Source organism: Lepisosteus oculatus, chromosome 3 (genome assembly GCF_040954835.1).
Source record: "Lepisosteus oculatus isolate fLepOcu1 chromosome 3, fLepOcu1.hap2, whole genome shotgun sequence".
Classification (NCBI taxonomy): Eukaryota; Metazoa; Chordata; class Actinopteri; order Semionotiformes; family Lepisosteidae; genus Lepisosteus; species Lepisosteus oculatus.
This window is the reverse complement of record NC_090698.1, coordinates 55,534,896-55,554,148: the sequence shown is the minus strand read 5'-3', so window position 1 is coordinate 55,554,148 and position 19,253 is coordinate 55,534,896. Positions and strand designations below refer to the sequence as shown.

Genomic DNA, 19,253 nt, shown 5'->3' with positions numbered 1-19,253 from the left:
GTCTTGAAGCAGACTGATTATTATGTACATTAAAACAGGTTTTGGAAGAAAGCCGGGTTTGATCTCTCTGTTCCCTTAATAAATTACATTAACCTTCAAATAACACTTTTAATTGAATTGTCTTATTTGTAATGAATATTTGAAAACTAGGAATCATCTGTATGATTTCTATGCTTTTGATCCTTCCAGTTTCTTAGGTTTTAATCTGTAATTTACTGCAGGTCTTGAAAAAGCCACCATTGATGCACGTAGAAAAACGGTATAAAGACAGCTTTTTGTTTTTCTTCATCTAATGTCTTGTTTCTAGTAAATGGTATGTGTTGTATCACCAGTATAGTCAATTAATTTCATGAAGAAGCATACTTTAAATTCAAACAGAAATTTCACAGAAATAAAAAGATGATGAACGTCACAGTGGTGAAGTGGTTAACATTGCTGCTCTGGGGCCCTGGGTTCATTTCTAGACCTAGGTTGCTATCTACTTGGAGTTTATATCATCCACCTGTGTTCATGTGGGCTTTTGTTGGGTGCTCGTTTACTCAAACAATCCAAAAATATATCAGTAAATTAATGGCTTCTAGGAAAATTGGCCCTGGTATGTGCGTGTTTGTATGTGTCGGTGTGAGCCCTGTGATGGCCTGGGGTCTAATTCAGAGTGAAATAATAAACTATTTTACACAGTGCCTTTGAAAGTCGCTTCTCAAAGTGCTGTACAAGAAAAGCAAACAGTTAACAAAGGTAGGAGATAAAATTAGCACACATAAACACATGGGATTAGAAATGCAGTAGAAGATGCAAGCAATGGACAGTCACCAATTAAATTAAAATTAAAAAGCCTTTAAGAGGAAGAATATTTTGAGTCTGGATTTGAATGTGCTTAGTGTAGGTGACTCTCAGATATCCTTGGGGATAGCATTCCAGAGCTTTAGGGCATAACAAGAGAAGGCCTAGTCACTCATTGAATGTACATGAGCTTGGAGGATGGAATGGTTCAAAGAGGTTATCTGCAAAGAGATCGTTGTTTAATTGAATTTCAACAGCATGTTCTAAAATTTGTGCAACAAAAGGTAGGTTGGATATAGGGCAAAAGTAGTTCAGATCGTCCAGAGCCATATTTGTTTCTTTAGGCACAGGAGTAACTGCAGCCATTTTAAACCCCATTGGTCACACTCCAGTGCTCAAGGACTAATTTAATAATGTTGAGAACAGCAGAGCAGGTAAACAAGATTGAAATAAAGCAGTGGGAATGAGATCTAATAAACAGGTGGTGGATTTAGGATGCAATAACGATTTACTAGGGCATGCAGTGTCAAGCTGAGAGAAACTAGAAAGAGGAGAACCAGCAAAAATGGGAATGTAAGGAGGGGGTGTAGTAGTACAATGCATGCTGGAGAGAATGTGATGCCAGATGTTGTAAATCTTGAAAATCAATAAAAAACTAAGAAAGTACTGCAAAGTTGGGATGAAGCAGGTAATGTATTAGGGCAGTTAGGCTTTAGCAATCATGATGGAGAATAGGTATTCAGGGTTGTTTTGGTTATTCTCAATGATATGGGAGAAATAGCTGGATCTAATAATAATAATATCACTTTATTAACTTGGTGCTGCTATTTGCCATGCTATTACTTTTAAGATTAGTGTATAACATTTTTTTACCTTTTTAAGCAAGAAAAGACATCTAATTTGTCAATCATTGGATAGATACTGATCCTATTTTGTCCTAGCCTGTTGCAAGATTCCACTTTTTTATGGAAGCCCTCTTTGGGGAGTGACTGGGATATTATTGACCCATCGACAATTTCTTCCATCTTGGCCACTGAACTCTGTATCTTGTTGAAAGGAGTTACATGTGTAACTCATACTGTATGTACACTTTTCGTCTTGTTCTTCTGCTCTGTTTGAAGGGATGGCCTGCTTTAGTCAGTGTCTGGGTGGTAAAATGCACCATTTCTTGATGGTTGAGTATACTGTGCTCACGGTGATATTCACAGATCAGATCTCCTGGCCTGTGTTTGTCAATTACGTTATCCCTTCTGTGGTTTGAATGCTGATTGGACCTTATGATAGATCTTTGCTTGAAATGATCTACCTAACCAAGGAACATTACAGAAAATGTGTCACAGTGTGAGGTGTCTAAAAAATACCCATTTATTAAACAAGACAGTGCTGTGTCACTGCGAGCATGTTTTACTGATTCCATTACTCACGAACTCCCCTCACCATAGCAACCAGTGGAAACATAAATTGATCATGCTGTTGTACTAAAGTTGCAACTGCCAAAAACCCTGAAGCACTTGGAACATAACAGTTGTTTTTATTCTGAAATCATGAGAACCTCTCTTGCTTATAGACAGAGACCATAGACTAATTGTGTGGCTCGTTACGGTTATTAATAAACACATGAATTAATTTAAGAAAATGGTTTGAATATTTACAGAGCGGTGAAAACATCCCCTCCTTCCCAAAAGATTTGATGATTTAATAGACATATTATATTCGATTAGTCCTCACAAAGTCCTAATAGTCAATGAAGCTAACCTTATTTGACAAATAACAGTTACATTTTAAATAAATAATATTTATTTTAAAAAGCTCAAAATATCATGAATGCAGCAAAAAGCAGCAAAGCAGCAAAGTATGAGTCTGAATATTTTTGCAATGCACTGTACATGTGACAAAGTCTTACAAATATGTATACAATAAAAACATATTACTACAACGTATTATGGAGAGGGCCAAAACTTTAAAGTAATAGCTTATACCATTGTAAAACAAAATTATAAAAATATTCTGATCCAAAGTCCAATTTGTTTGAAATAACAACAATACTTGCAGCTTAGAACAGGTTTAGCCGGTTTCCAACTTTGCTCTGCGGGTTGTTCTGTTGCACTTGAGCTGAGGGTGATCTGGAGATAATGCCATACACGGTAGCATGGAGCTTAATAAGCAGTTCCGTACCAACTCAATTGACCCAAATAGCCTCAAATTAGCACACAGGGCACAACACACACAGTGTTTTTGTGGATAGCACCTGCCAGGGAGCAGATTGCACAGTCAGGGTGGCACATTGCACTGAGAGAGACAGGGCGACGCCATACGAAGACAGAAACAGCAGGAGAGGCACAGAGAGACAAAGACAGGAGACTTTAAACTTGTGATATAGATCAATTATATAAAAGACTTTATACAAAAAACATTATTCCTCAAGTACATACAATATACAGGGTTACAATGTCTATCACCTCATATTCACAGTGGAACATGTAATGTAACAGCATGTAATATACTGTAAGTGAGCAGCAAGGGGTGAAGTTTGAAAGGACTTGTTCTGTCATGGAGCTACTTTGGTTACTGTGAAGGTCTGATAATATTCTTGCCTCCTACATACACAGATCTCTGGCATCCAAGGTCTCAGTGGCAGAAAAGGTGAAGAAATATGTACTGTACCACCAAGAATTATCTCAACCTTTCTTTTGGAAGACAAAGGTTGTAGCACAAGTAGATGTCCATTTGTCTTGATCTCCAGGTTATTATATTACTGTATGTCAAGATGTCCGTACCAGCTGGTCCACAAAGATTTTTGCACAATAAAATGTGCTACACACAGGTATCTCTACCTCCTTCAGCAAAAGTGCAAATATATCTGGAATCTCCACTTTATGATCTGTCATGGAGTAGTCATTTACAGCTGGTTGTGAAGCACCTGTGTAGAAGCAGAAGTGCATTTTGGCAGATGTAAAATGTCACTGGGAGCCATGGTACCTCAGAAAGGAAGGGCATCTAGCTCCTGACTGGAGGGTCCTGGGTTCAATCCCAGGTACAAGCACATGATGTAGCTTGCTCTAATTCCTTCCAGATGGCTCCCAGGTCCACTCAGCCTGCTTTCCAAATGAGTACTGGGGGTTAATCCTTCTGGGGGTAATAGGCTGACTGGAGCATGATGCTGACCACATCACCTCCACCTATAGTGTTGGATGGTTGAGAAAAATGGTGGCCCTTGCTCCCCATTCCCCCATGGGCCTTTATGGCCTGAACAGGGGACCTAACCTACAATACCTACCTAAAATGTGAGGTTCTTTTTATGATCTGTTCTGCTCCACTCTTTTGGTAACTCTGATCAGTATTTAATAAATAAAATTACTTTAGGTATAAATTACACTTCAGAACAATTTTTGTAGCAGAATAGAATTTTATGTCTCAGAAACCTCTGCTATGAAGTGTGACTCCATCCTCATCTTTGATCAAAATCACTGTCTGTCACAGAAGTTATAAACACAGTTTATAACAGAAGTTCAGGATAGATCCTAATCTTGTACATTTCCTCTCACCTGCATATACTGGAAAGGTCTTGCATCTAGGACTTCCTTTCGCATATCTCTCTCACATCCTCCCTGCCTCCCTATATACAGTACATCCTTGCAGCAAACTCCCTAACTCAGTCCTCTCAATAGTGAGGATGGGAAGGGAGGTTTTGGGCAGCCTATCCTCATTTACTGTAGGTGAGTCATACCAAATCCTTTATACATATCCATCTCTTTCATTCATTAGAACCTAAGCACACTACTGAAATAGATGTTTTTTAGGTTTTGGTAGACCTCTGATGCTCTTTTTTATGCATATTCACCTGAGGTTCACTCTGAGTTGAACCTTGTCTAATTTAAAGGAAATAATTAGAAAACAGAAATAATGAATCACCTTCACTAAATCCCTTAAGTTTTATTAGAAACATTTAAGCTTTCATAACATTAATGGATAAAACTGATTTTTTATGATAATTTAGATTATTTTATGCAAACACACACAAATCTGTACTTAAAGGATACAGTGTCACGCCACAAAGTGGTTCATGGAGATTAAAGAGGATATGGTGTGGGGGTTGTGCTTTCCAAAAGCTTTTACTTTATTTCAAGAAGCAGAAAGCAATAAGGCACTGACAAGAGGGCGCAACTTGAAACTAAACATACACGGATTCTTTATTGAAACATCTCCACTGTAGCAAATTGGGTTTTTGAGAAAGATTAAAGATAATTTTGGAGATTATAAATAATATTCAGTATATATGTTTCAAAAAGTCTGTGTACTAATAATAAGAACAATATTGTTCATTGCCTTTCTAATATTCTGCAGTGCTTCTCTAACTTATTTTTAAATTTAATTGCACTGGTATGGGAAATACATGCTATGTAAGTTCACTCTTACAGTATTATTGTCTTCTATCATCTTTATAGCAGATGATCAGTCTTTGTAGAGCAGAAGGGATAACAAAACTGCAAATTTGTGAGACGTAGTTGTTATTAACTTACCGGAAAAACTGAAAAGTTCTTTACAAAAACAATTTCCTTTTATCTCCTTTTTTCATGGTTTTAAAAGTTAATAACCAATGAGTTCAAAACAGGCAATATTAAGTTGTTGGTCTATTGCTTTAAGTCTAGAATGAAGAAATAAATAAGGGTATGGATTGCAGAGATTGAGGAACAGCCTGCTGCTCAGGCATTAATTGCACCATTATCAGTTTTTCACAGCTGTATGCTTAATGAATCCTTGCATGCTTTTGTAGTTTTTGTTGGTAGTATCTAGATATTATCATTTACAGCAATCTGTTTGGAGGCTGAGTGGCAGCATACTTATTACATTTTTACCAGTGGGTCTAGAATTTACAATCAACACCATGACAGTGGAGATAAAATGGTCTGGTTACAACCTATTTGGATTAAGGGTGCACAATGATGTCCTGTATATCTTTAAAGCATATCGTTTTCTTTCAGCAAAAGGCTGAAAGAAATGGAAAACAAAATGAAATTGAATACCAAATAAACTGCATGCTTGTAAAATAAAAAACAATGTTGACAGGTATACATTGGCACAGGAGATAAAATATACAAAATAGTCGTACAGGGTAAATGCAGTGTATTTAATCTGTTCGTGATCGATTGCTTATACAATTATATTGTGATATACCTATTTTCTTACACTAAAAACACAGTTGACTGTTTTTATACCTAATATGCACACACAGAATTTTAAAATTGTACATTTGACAAAAGGAGTTACCCTTTTTTTAATTCATAGTCTCATTAATTAAGGTGTCCTGTCCGATATCTTTTCTATATAAGGTAAAGAAAAGTAAAAAGGACTTGCATTTAAAGTTCTGTACATAATGAACAACTTGAAGTGTTTTTTCATAAAGGGTTCCTGTTTTAAACTGATAATAAGCATGTACCCACAACACTCAATTTTTGCTTCTTTATCCTTCAGCTATGTGCCTCAAGGAGTACTCAGGACTATAAATAGCAACTGTCTTCAGGTTGCTGAGGAAAAGCTTTTTGACTTGCAAAGTTAATAAATAGACTGTCACTTGTGCTGGTGCACCTGCAACAATGGAGCATCAGTCTAATGGTGAAATTGCCATTGTAACTCAAACAATCTTTGTACTTTTGACCAGTGTGCGCTGCCTGTACTAACAAGACACATAGATGTGTATGCAGTACACATTTAGAACAATTATTATTTCCAAACGAAAACCAGAAATGTGAAATATAAAGGAGAGACTAAAAACCATTTCTCCACCAGTGCCAGCTCCCTGTGTAAAACCATGACAAGCTAATAATACAAAAAAAGATTGGAGTGAAATAGAAATGAAAAGGCAAAGAAGAGTTTGTGATAGTTTTGGAAAAGTGAAGAACTGAATTGAAGAATGGCAATAAGTTAGAGACACAGCAAGAAGAATTGATCAATGGCAGACAAAAGAAATTCTAAACTGGATCCCAAGAGAAAAATATTAGACCATGAAGAAGGCCTCAGGGAAGATAAAAAATGTATGTTTCACTGGACTGACGTGCATGCAAAGAGATGAATCTTGAGATCTGTAGAGGGATCTTGGGGGCTTCAGCTAGCAGTGGATTGAAAAGGACTGATATTGAGAGAGCAGCAAATATTTTGTTAACATGAAAAAAGACCTTTTACTGCAATTTAACCTTAGAAAGATGTGTTTTTGATTGAACCCTAAAATTATGATGAAAATGATATACAGGGGTTTGTAACCATAGTGTTGTTTTTTAAGTCTGTAGGAGGAACATTGAATAATCACGCACATCCGCCTCCACAGAGAATATAAAAGATAATTAATAACAATAGTGTTATAATGACACTGACATTTTCCACTTCTCATTTTTGTGGTGACTGAATGTAGGAGCGGAAAATAACTCATAATGCCTTCACAACAACTAGGTTGTATCACCAAATTATAGATGAAAAATGATAATAATCTCAGAAATGTATACCAGAGGTAATGCATAACAGATCTTTTTTTGATTAAAAAGATTCTTTAAAAAAATACTACGGTATATACTTGATATCTACAGTACGGTCTCAGTCTGAAACATGCTATAGTGTAGCTGATCATTTGAATAATGACAACACAGTTAACTGTTAATTTTTTGCAACTGTTTTTTTTTAAAACAAGAATGGAAAGAATAGTTGGATGCAATTTAGAGTTCAAATTGCATTATACCTGAGTTTGTTTCATGTCGTAATTAGATTTAGTGCTATACTCTGAGGATCTTCAACATTCTCCTGTTGGGCTTTCATCCACATACATATATTAATGTGTCTGAAACAGATGTTGTGTCCAAATTTGAAATGATTTTTTGAAGTTCAAGCTTCTTTTGAGGATCACATTAGTAAAGTGAAGAATTTCTTTTCATTTTGTGTTGAAACTTTGAAAGTTAATTATCTGCGTGCTTGATAGAAAATTAAGATCACTTTTATCTAACACAGAATATGCCATATGGTGGTATGATGTAGAAGTATTTTTGTGATATGCCCAGTCACTTTTGTTCACATTAAAATCAAGAAATACTTTTGCACTGTATGCAATCTGTTCACTTTTTAAAAGGAAAGCCTCAAAACATCTGAGGTGTACAACTAAATTGGTAATCAAAGACTGTGTAAGAAACGTCTTGATGACGTTAAAGGATCAGCTACTAGCAAACAGACAAATAAAGTCGACCAAATGGCTTCCTAATGGTTACTGCCATATGTTATTAAAGCATTTCTCAGTTTTGTCAGTACCACATAAATTAATGCACATAATTCAAACAGACATGACTTAATGCAATTGGCTCCCCTGGGTTAAAACAAACAGCTACTTTTTGATGGGAATAGGTAAGATATAAAAATCAAAAGTGAACTATTTTAACTTTTATGTCATGCCCCATGATTACTGAGTTATAGTACAGAGTTCCAGTGATATATTAGATCTTTTTATGATTGTCACTATACGTTGCCCTAGTCCTTTCTGAATTTATAGAACTGAGACAGAACACATAGTATAAGATAAAAAAAACAAAAATATAATACTATAAATGAAAAAAAAATTGTACAGATTGAATAGCATAGACAGTTTTATTGTAGTGCTGCTAAGCTTCTGATATGGGTTCTGAGGAAAAAGACTTAATGTAGGATTATGCTTATGCTCTTCAGAATGTACAGTACTTTCTTTAGAACAGTGTGTGCCCTTTATTTTGCAGAACAAGAAAGTATACTACAGATAAAGACGAGGCAAAAACTCCAAGCACACCAACAGTATCCCCCTTTAATACCCACAGTGATAATTAAATGAGTCCAGGAAACACCCTCTGCAAATACCCCCCCCCATAGACTAAGACGGTTTTATAACTAGTTGGTCACATAGTTTTAAAAAAGATATTGTGTATCTGGAATCAATCCAGAAAAGAGTGAACAGATATATTTTGCAGCTTAAAGGAATCATCTACACTGACAAGGTGAAAGAATTATACTTTTTAAATCTTGAACGAGATTACAAGGGTAACTGACCCTTGGATTGAAAATTTTCAAAGGAAAGTACAGTATGAACAGTGAAACATAACACCAGATTAAGTGGAAACTAGGCTTTCGAAACCAAAAAGAGACACTTCTTCATACAATGGTGGTGGGAGCAAGGAACAAGGAAGCCAATACTTTTGATTTTTTCAAGAAATGTCTGGATGATATCCTTGGTGTTACGGGAGCCGGTCCAGGCTCCCGCGAAGCGTAGTTCAGGACCCTATGCAGACGGTATAATCCGGAAATAAGTTGAGAAGGACATCCGGGGAAGGTACAGTAGGTTTGTACATGTAGACAGACAAGGAGGGTGTGACGATGGTGATCCGGTGCTTGGGGGGGCATGGAAACGGCAAACAGGTCCAGAGAGTCCAAAAGGGGGAATCTGGGGCGCAGTCCGAAGTCCAAAACCGGGGGATCCATCCAAGATGAGACAAACACAGTTAAAATCCGGAACGGGATCCGGAACAGGGACAGGGAATAAAACCAAGATAACGATGCCAGGCGCTCCGAGCCCCAGACTCAGATGGTCAGGATGCCATAATGAAGCCTATGCTGTCCGGCCTCTCTTGGACCCACTGGTAGGCGGGCTTCCGGGCATCCATCTCCCAATGCTGATCCAGGAATAGCGAGAGCGCCAGGCTTAAATAGTGAAACAAAACAGAAGGCAGGTGCACATAATCAACGAAAATATGAAAGAGTCGGAGCGCCCTTAGGAGGAATGCCAATCGTGACGCTTGGATCAATTACCTACTAGCAATGAAATAGCCTACATGGGCTGAAGGGCCTCCTACCATTTGTAACTGTTCTTATACTGTATGCAAAAGTAGTACGGGGGGCCTCATATTCTGGACTGAATCAGCATGTCATCTTTCAAAAAGCAGGATCAAGTAAAGCTTATTTCTGTTAGTAGGTGCTCTAATTCCCCTAGGTAAAGCTGCTCCAACCCCCTGTGACACAGCATCAGCACTTGTTCTTGTGGTGTGTAAAGTATCTGCAGATCACCTTTACAATAAAAAGCCAAACAAAAACATGAGATAATTTTTATTATGTGCACTATCTATAGTGGATAGACTCCTAAAGTTGACTAAATTTCCAGCTTGCTCTGATGCTCGTACACATGAGAACACATCTACCAAAACATGCATTATTGAGTTGCCTACCTCTTTTTACAATGCTAGGCCCATTTTGCTTCAAGTTAAGTTAAGAATCCTTAAGACTTGCCAGATATGTGAGAGCTACCAATCCCCCAGTCAATACTGTCTAACAAGATAAAAACAGCAGAGTGCACTGTCTGAAGCACACCCCTTATTTTACAGAACAAGTAAGGAGTTTATTCTCAATATATATCTTTTTGTGTCAGGAAAGCATTCTAGGTATGAAAAATAACTATTTTCATACTTTAGAACTATCTGTTTATGTCCTTTTAATTTGGAAGATCTCCAAAGAATGAATGATGTATCTCTCATTAATCATCATCACATCACTTTATTAATTCTTTACAATTTCTGGCATTAGGAATTATCTTTTTGCATACCCCAGCCTGCTCTCCGTGAGACACACAGACAGGGAGAGAGCCTGGGGCCAGAGCGCAGGGTCTGCCATTGTACAGTGCCCCTGGAGCAGTTAGGGTTAAGGGCCTTGCTCAAGAGCCCAATAGAGTAGGATTCTTCTGCCAGCTCTGAGATTTGAACCAGTAACCTTCCAGCCACAGGTGCAGATCCTTAGCCACAGAGCCACCGCAACGCCCCAAATGACACTGTAATTACACTGTAAGCTCACGGGTGCCCAGCCAGCCAGGAGTAATGTGGTTGATTCAAGCTGAAACAAACCTGGCAGTGCTCTGCCTCTTGTACACCACTGCTTTGTGGATACTAGTCACACTCATCCAATGGCATCATTCATCGATTTCTAGACATCAACTACTTTAACTAGTACATGTATTAGCTGAGTCACCTGAGAGACACAGAGATTCATCCTTGAAAATACAGGAACCCTGAGGTACCAGGTACAGTACATGTCTTGTTGCATTACTTAATATTTTTCTGTAAGTCTTACTGTATTACACCTTGTCAACTTTCTTCACAAGCCTGTGTACTAACTAACTGGGTTAATTGACCAATCCCGGTATTCTGGTTACTACAGTACTTGCTTTTTAATCTCAAAGCTTCATCAAGATGTTACTTAAATTGTATCTGCACCGACAGCCTTGTATAGTGTTGTGTTTATTGTAGCAATAATATTATCTACATTATTGTTAAATCCTGTACAGTATAATATCTCTACCTCTTTTTATATTTATCACCATTGTTTCCTCCTGAACAGTTTTGTACCTATTTATAATTGTACCTCTATGTCCTGTTCCTCTTGCTTGGCAGTTAACAGTAAGAACAACTGATAGAACCTTGAAAAGCTTGAATTGATACACTTGTGATAGTGCTCACTTGTAAACTGCATAATTTCATTGTTATACTTGCAATTTAATGTGGTGTACCCAGGGAAATTATTTTTTGGGTTCCAAAATGACTCATTCGACTGCCTTGTCAAAAATTGTGAAATGTATTGAGCGTTCAGATATATATTTTTTTATTTTCACCACAGTTTTTCCAAAAGTAAATCAACACTTGGAAAAGATGGTGTGAACGAAATACCCTTTAAAACCTATTCCAAGATTCAATCTATCCTCCTAAATCATATTATTTTATGGAGATTACTGCAGTGTTTCTGGGGACTAAGGGTGCAGAATGTGTTACTTTATCTACTTTTCATTACATGGCAATGCAAGCCTATCAATATTCCCTTTAGATAGTGATTTACAAACTGTAACTATTTATAGCTGTAGAACAGCTATCCTTCCTTCTCATTATTAAACATGGGCAGAGTGTGTCCCATCAGATTATTTGAAGGCAATTTCAAAAATGAATTTTGGGTCTAGGTTAAACACTTTTGGAGAGGGCATGTCATGATCATCATCTTCAGGGACAAGGCTGTTAATATAAATCTTCAATTTGTTATATCTGCAAAAGACAGGCAATTTCAAAGTATCCTTCTATTACTTTGTGAGTAAAGAAGGTTTTTGCAAAATGTAATACGCAATCTGGCTTTTCTTTATAAGAAACTCTAGATTATTCCATACAGTTCCCACAGTTTAACTTTATTTGGCACCAGTTCCATTGTAGTACATCCCAGTAAAAGAGATTTAATTTTGCTCTTAAATTTTCGCTCATACTCATGAAAGATTGCCTTCAAGAGAGTCAAAACTGAATACTGTACTTAAATGTTAACATGATGTTTTCTCTTGCCTTTCAGGTATAATTCTCACCACAACGTTGTTTGGTCCGCTTCTGGGATTCCTAATGGGTGCTATGTTTACCAAGGTTTATGTTGATGCAATATTCATTGATACCGGTTCGTATGACACATTTTGATTCTCACATCTCTACATTTTTGGTTGTCTCTCTGTTTCTGTACATGCCATCATGAGAAAAATGTATATATTGACTACACTAAGCGAATGATTACTTTTATCATGTTTGATTAATTTCCATATTTGACTCAAATAATATAAATATTAGTTTAGAGCCAGCAGCCATATCACTCTGCTACTTACAACTGGTAACCCACTGAAGCTAAGCAGGTGTAAGCCTGGTCAGTACCTGGATGGGAGACCTCCTGGAAAAAACTAAGGTTGCTGCTGGAAGAGGTGTTAGTGGGGCCAGCAGGGGGCGCTCACCCTGTGGTCTGTGTGTGTCCTAATGCCCCAGTATAGTGATGGGGACACTGTACTGTAAAAAGGAGCTGTCCTTCAGATGAGATGTAAAACTGAGGTCCTGACTCCCTGTGGTCATTTAAAAATCTCGAAAAGAGTAGGGGTGTAACCCTGGTGTCCTGGCCCTTCATGGAGCCCATGATTGGCCCTTACCAATCATGGGCTCCTAATAATCCCCATCTATGAACTGGCTTCATTAGTCTGTTCTCCTTCCCACTGAGAGCTGGTGTGTGGGGAGTATACTGGTGCACTATGGCTCCTGTTGTGTCATCCAGGTGGGGCTGCACATTGGTGTTGGTGGAGGGGAGTCACCATTATCTGTAAAGCTCTTTGAGTGGAGTGTCCAGAAAGTGCTATATAGGTGTAAGCAATTATTAATTATTATTATTAATTTCATGGAATGAAAATGTCTTGTGGTTCTCCACCCCTCACATTCATATGTGTACTGACCTTTGATTTATAATGAATAGTGACTTTTGTATGAAAAGGTCTCTTATTTAAAGGGTTTAAAAGGTTATTTAAAGGACGCTGCCATTCCTGTTTTGTGTCACGCCCTGTACACCTAGAGGGTCCTGTTCCTAGATCCTTGTGATTATTCATGTCTTTCCAGTGTGTCCTGTTGTGTACCCTATTTACTTCCTGTGTCTGCTCTGCTCCTGGCTCAGCATTGAGGGTTCGGATGTCTTGAGACCCGCCTAGCACCAGGTCGCCTCTTCTGTGTCCTGAGGGCATATGTTTCTACCCCGACATCGTCTGACCCCCTGAGCCTGGGCTAACCTCCGTGTTGCCCCTTTTGCCACTACGCATAGGGTCTCTACTGCTCTCCTTTTCATTCCATTGACATTTTGTTCATTCTTATGAACATATGGTACAGCAGCACAGAGGTCAGATGTTTGTTCAGCCAAACGGAGAACCAAAGTTACTGTATTGTGCTTTATTAAATAAAGTGTCTTGATCAATAACTATATTGAGAACACCCCCACGCACATTATATTCAAGTAATTAAAGAAAACAGTTTTCATATACTGTATATTCACATCTGTTTTTATATGTTACTTGATCTAGGCAGAAATAAACTGGTTGGTACAGTAAGTTGGTTGACTTGCTGTTGATGGAGTTAAAGTGTTAATCCTTTCCATTTGAATGAAAAACAGGGAAATACTGCATCTTAGACAGTGTATTATATTATGGAAAATAATATTCAGGTAAAGGCTTATTGGGAGTTTATCTCTTGATGAGGGTGTGGGGGCTGTACGTGTAAGAATTTGTCTCATTTTAATTCTATCCCTATTCTTGTAGAGAAGCTCAACATCACGACGGATGATCCCCGATGGATAGGTGCCTGGTGGGCTGGCTTCCTGGTCTGTGCTGCCCTGCTGTTCTTCTCTTCCTTGCTGATGTTCGGCTTCCCCCGAGCCATGCCCCTGAAGCACTACCCAGAGACAAGGCTCTCCAAGCTTTTGCTTCCTAGCATGGGGCCCCAGCAACCAGGAAACCCTGTGTCTGAACAAAACAGGCCGAAGGAGAACAGAGAAAGTCAAGCCTGCTGTCACCATTCCATCGGTACAATATTTGTCTTATACTAAACCAAATTACTGAATATATTCAAATGAATAGCCTTATACAGTTAAGCAATAGAGCTATCTTTATTAAAATTCTCCAATACCTTTGTTTACCATGCTTCCTTTTGATCTACAGTCTGATCAGTCTGATCTACAGAACACTCGTAGGACTGTATTGCTATCGTACGCAGTCGCATCCACCAGGTGGGGATAAAGGTGTGGACTAGGAAATGTAACCTACAGTAGATACTGTCATCCAGCTAGTCTTCATCTTCATCAGTCATTTGTATACATGGCTCTCGTTATTCAAGGAAATTGTCCATCTATATGGAATCTAGACACTGGTACCTTTTACTGCATATTACCTGGAGGGTATTAATATAAAATATAATTATATTTAAAATATTATGTTATTGGAATAACTTCACTGTAAATGATAATAATGACTACTCTTATTATTACAGTGAATGTAACATAGTGAATGCGAATGTAATTATCTTAGTTAATGTATAATAATTATATTGTAATATATATGAGTGCCTAATTATATATAGTCATTTATAATTTATCTACAATAATAATGTTAATTTTAATTAAATAAAATAATGTCACCCATCCATTTTCTAACGTGTTCCTCCTGTTCTGGATGTGGGGGAAGCCAGGGCCAATCTTCGCTAGCAATAGCTACAAGGCAGGGCACACCCTGGATGGGATGCCAGTCCATCGCAGGGCACACACAGACACTCAAAACAAATACACACACACTCGCACCCGGGCCGATTTTCCCTGAAACAAATTCACCTACCAGTATTTATTTTATAACTTTAAGAGGAAACTGGAGCATCTGGAGGAAACCCGCGCAAACACAGGAAGAACATACAAACTAAACACAGATAGCACCCCAGGTCAGGAAATGAACACAGGGCCCCAGTGCTGTGAGGCAACAATGCTTACTACTGCACCGCTGTGCCACATAAGCATAAATAATTAATAATATAATAATAGTATTGTCTCAAAAATGTTCAGCTGTTACCTTTTTTCATCTTAGGAATTTTGGGGGATTGTCAGTGGATACATATCCCATTGGTCTTTTGATGGAGAGATGTATGAAATTCAGATGTATACTGTACATTAACTCTACTGTATATTGTACTGTAAATTTAGTTTTTTTTTATTTTGAAAAAAACAAATTGTTCAAGCAATGTAAAATGATAAAATTATCAGTTTAAGGAACAAGTAATAGGTTTATTCCATGCTGAAAAAAAGAAGAAAGAAAACACAGCGTTTCGGCCGTGGAGCGTTGTGTTCTCTTTCTTCTTTTTTTCAGCATGGAATAAACCTATTACTTGTTCCTTTGTAGCCTACACATGCTGACGCAGCTACCCACCTGAACTACTATCATCAGTTTAATATACTGCAAAGGTGTACTGTAGGTCCTCCAAGGTTACATTACATTTTGTTTTAGTCCAGTGTAGCATTATATGAATCTGGAAAGCTTCTAAGGGTCCAAAGATACTTGTAAATGATTGTGATTAGAAGGTGAATTCAACAACTAAATATGTAGAGATGAAGTAGCCAACATGAATCTTCTATGTGGGAGTAAAATTATCCTAGTTGAAAACATTCCTTCTTTTGCAATGCACACAATTTACCTTTCAGATGTTAGAATATGGAGTAGAATTTTACAGTTACTTCACAGTGATAACACGTGGGTCCTAGTCTTAGGTAATGTTAAATATCTTGGTAAATTGCAGCTTTTCTGTATGTACATTTATGTACTACATAGAAAATTTTAAATTTGTACCATGATGCCACCTTCTGGTATAACATTAGCACTTACAGTGTACTTCACAGAATGTGAGCAATACTGTACAGTATGTTTGTATTTGGTAAGACTTAATTAATCTCTGTAAGCAGAAAAACAAAATACTTCCTTAATATTTAAATATGAGATTAATATTTATGTTAACAATGTTCAAAATCAATTTGTTTTCATAACTTGTTAGTTTTACTTTTAAAATACATGCTTGGATTTCTAAAAAAGGTACAATCAAGTGTTTAAGCACACACAGAAGTAAGGATTTATTTTGATAAGTGCATTGTAGCATGTCATGATTCTAAGAACTAAGCTACACATCATTTCAATGAAATATACCTAGGTCATATTTCAACCGTTTTGACATTTTTCATGTACATGATGTCTTTTTCAGAAGATGAAAGCCAGTTTTAACATCTCAATATTGATTTTTTCTTTGTATATTATAAACTATATATATACAAATATAAATGTGCATATTTGTGTATTGTATACAATATGTATATTATATTAGTAAGTAAACTAGTATACATCCAGGGAACCTTTGTTAAAACTTAGTTCCACTTCTGATTATTTCCTCACGTTTAATGTGTTTCTCATTTCAGTTTCCCTTTTATCTTTTGGGACAAATGAATGAAAAAATCTCACCAAATATAATAAAATACAATAAAACATTTCCTCTGTTGTAAGTCATTGTCCAGCAAGACTATTGTTAAGTGAATGTGAATAGATAATAGATACTGTTAAGAATAACACACAAAAAGGAAGATATTTTTTTTCAAGAACTTTACAAACACTGTACACTCCCAAAAGATATAAAAAGGTGACCACTTTAAATTTGTGAATCATCGTCTAATTTTTGTGTGCAAAAATACCTTTAAGTATTTGAGTTTGTGATTATCAATTGAGGCAAGAATGGCAGCAATAAATAAGCAAATGTCATATTAATTATAGAGTATATTAAGATTAAATTATTGAAAAACAAGTATAATTGATATGTTTGTCATAAAACAGTTCATTAGCATTAATTTTTATGTCCATATAATCTATTTTATATTAAAATTAGCTGTAACATATTTTCCAGTGCTGTGATATTTATCCCCTGTTGAATTCAGCTTAACTGCATTTGATTTAGATGTTTTACTTACAGTAACTCCTTCAAAACTAGGAGTACATAAGGCTCATGAATAAATGTTCAGAACCAACTGCTAATGCTGAAAATTGCTTTCCTAATGGTAATCAGTTGTCCTAGGCTTTAATTTATTTGCGTTTAAACATACATTACTGTAGTCCTGTCTTTGCTCAAACATAAAGCATAAATCTGACTTATTGATAAACACCACTGTGTATTCCAGCAATTGACTGTGTGTAATGTACAGTAGCAGCATTGCAATGGGAATTGCTCCAGGCAAGCACTAGTTGAAAGAATGTTGATGCTCTTTCATGCTTCTTTATTTTCTGTGAGCATTCAATTTCTATATTTCCAAAGACTATATGGGTATGGCAATTCATAAATTTAAAACAATTTCAGTTCTTCACCAGCCCAGCAACTGAAATGGCAGTAAACAAATCTAAATTTACCAACTTAAAATGGTTCTACAAAATTTACGGCTGTTATTGAAATTGTAAAGGATCTCAGACACAAATTATAGAAAGAAGTACTAATAACGCACACCTAATGGAAATGTTATATTGCTTTGTGACATCCCTTTCTTCTTCTCCTCAGCCATATTGAATGTAACTAAGCAGCTGTTCAAGAACCCAGTATTCACATGTATTGTACTGGCTGCCTGTATGGGACTTGCCGCCATTGGAGGGATGTCAGCATTTCTGGGAAAATATCTGGAGTCTCAGTTTGGATTAAATGCCTCTTATGCTAATCAACTCATAGGTATGCTAAAAACTTTCTTTTTGATCTGTGATGTGTGCAGTCGGCTTGTTTATTATTTCACTGTGCATTCCCCTTGACAGATACAGTGCATACTGTATCTCATTGTGTGAGGTAAATAAGTGAGGTGTCACCAGGGAGTTGAATTCGCACTGTACAATCTTGCATGCTTTCAGGTTCATCCACCGAACTGTGTTTTCTGCATGCTGTTATGTAAAGAGGAACACTTTTCTGCATTAAGTATTTTTATTTTTGTTTTATTCTATTAAACTCAATGTTGACACACTCCTGTAGTTCAATGTCAGCTAATGTATATACTGTACTTTATTGATGAACAAATCTCAAAATGTCATTACAATAGATAGCAGATAGATTATCGCTTTGCAAAGTGAAAGCATCAATAAAAATGTGATACTGTATATTTCCATCTACACGTCGATCATTATCCTTGTTACGCAATGAATTTTTTTCAGTATGATGAAAGGCATATACTTTTTGTCTTTAGCTCTAGAGGTCAGTGGAAATATCCATGTATCTCCATATGTATTATATTTTACAAAACAGCATTTGAGGATAAATTTATACATTTCAGATATAACCTCAGGAAAAGCTGGTTTTAAATATGTCTGCGCTGGTAATTGATTTGCTAATTGATTTGATAAAATCTAATCTAATTAAGATGGCACATGGTCCTGATATTTTTAAAAGGTTTTGTTTTATTGATGTATAACTTGTGGAACATTGAGAACATTTTCTGACAATTCTTTAGGAAATTATAATTCTAATATTTAAAAATGATACAAAGTTTTTTTGATGATCCCATTAGTTTAATTTCATTGAAATTCTTCAGTACTGTAGTTATAAAGTTTACCAGTTAACAAAAATGAATAAACATAAATGAGAATCACAAATGTAACAAAGAAACATGATCACTATGATTCACTTAGTTTTCAGAATATTAAAATATACTGTAATGAGAATGACTTGTCAGTGATATCCCAGCAAAATGTCCTCAATGGTATTTCCTTTAGGGATGAATGTTTAATTTACATAAATTAATAATGTTATTCTGATTCTTGTTTTCTTAATAATGTCCAGCTGTTCTCATAGTTATGACTGAATTTGTGTGAAATCTCCCTTTTAAAGCTTTTATATCATCATAAAAATAAAGTAAAGCATGGTGACATCATGGGTAAGGAACAGGCTAATAGGAATGAGACAGTGAGACAATAAAACATGGTAAAACAATGGGATCAATTGCTAATAAAGACATGATCTATGCTTGTTAAAACCACAGAAAAAGTGCTGGAGGGCTCCTGTTGAAAATATGCTGTAAAGAGAACAGATTTGTTAGAGGCATGAGAGACTCATTTGTTA

At 36.5% G+C, this 19,253-nt stretch overlaps 1 protein-coding gene across 1 annotated transcript in view; it reads left to right on the top strand.

Annotated features, from left to right (window-relative positions):
- The window catches only part of LOC102683710 (solute carrier organic anion transporter family member 3A1-like), a 90,140-nt gene that overhangs the window by 38,625 nt on the left and 32,262 nt on the right, over positions 1–19,253 (top strand). The window contains exons 4-6 of the mRNA XM_069187272.1: positions 12,151–12,249; positions 13,910–14,173; positions 17,715–17,879. Of these exons, the coding sequence (XP_069043373.1) occupies positions 12,151–12,249; positions 13,910–14,173; positions 17,715–17,879 (528 nt within the window). The remainder of the gene's footprint in view (positions 1–12,150; positions 12,250–13,909; positions 14,174–17,714; positions 17,880–19,253) is intronic.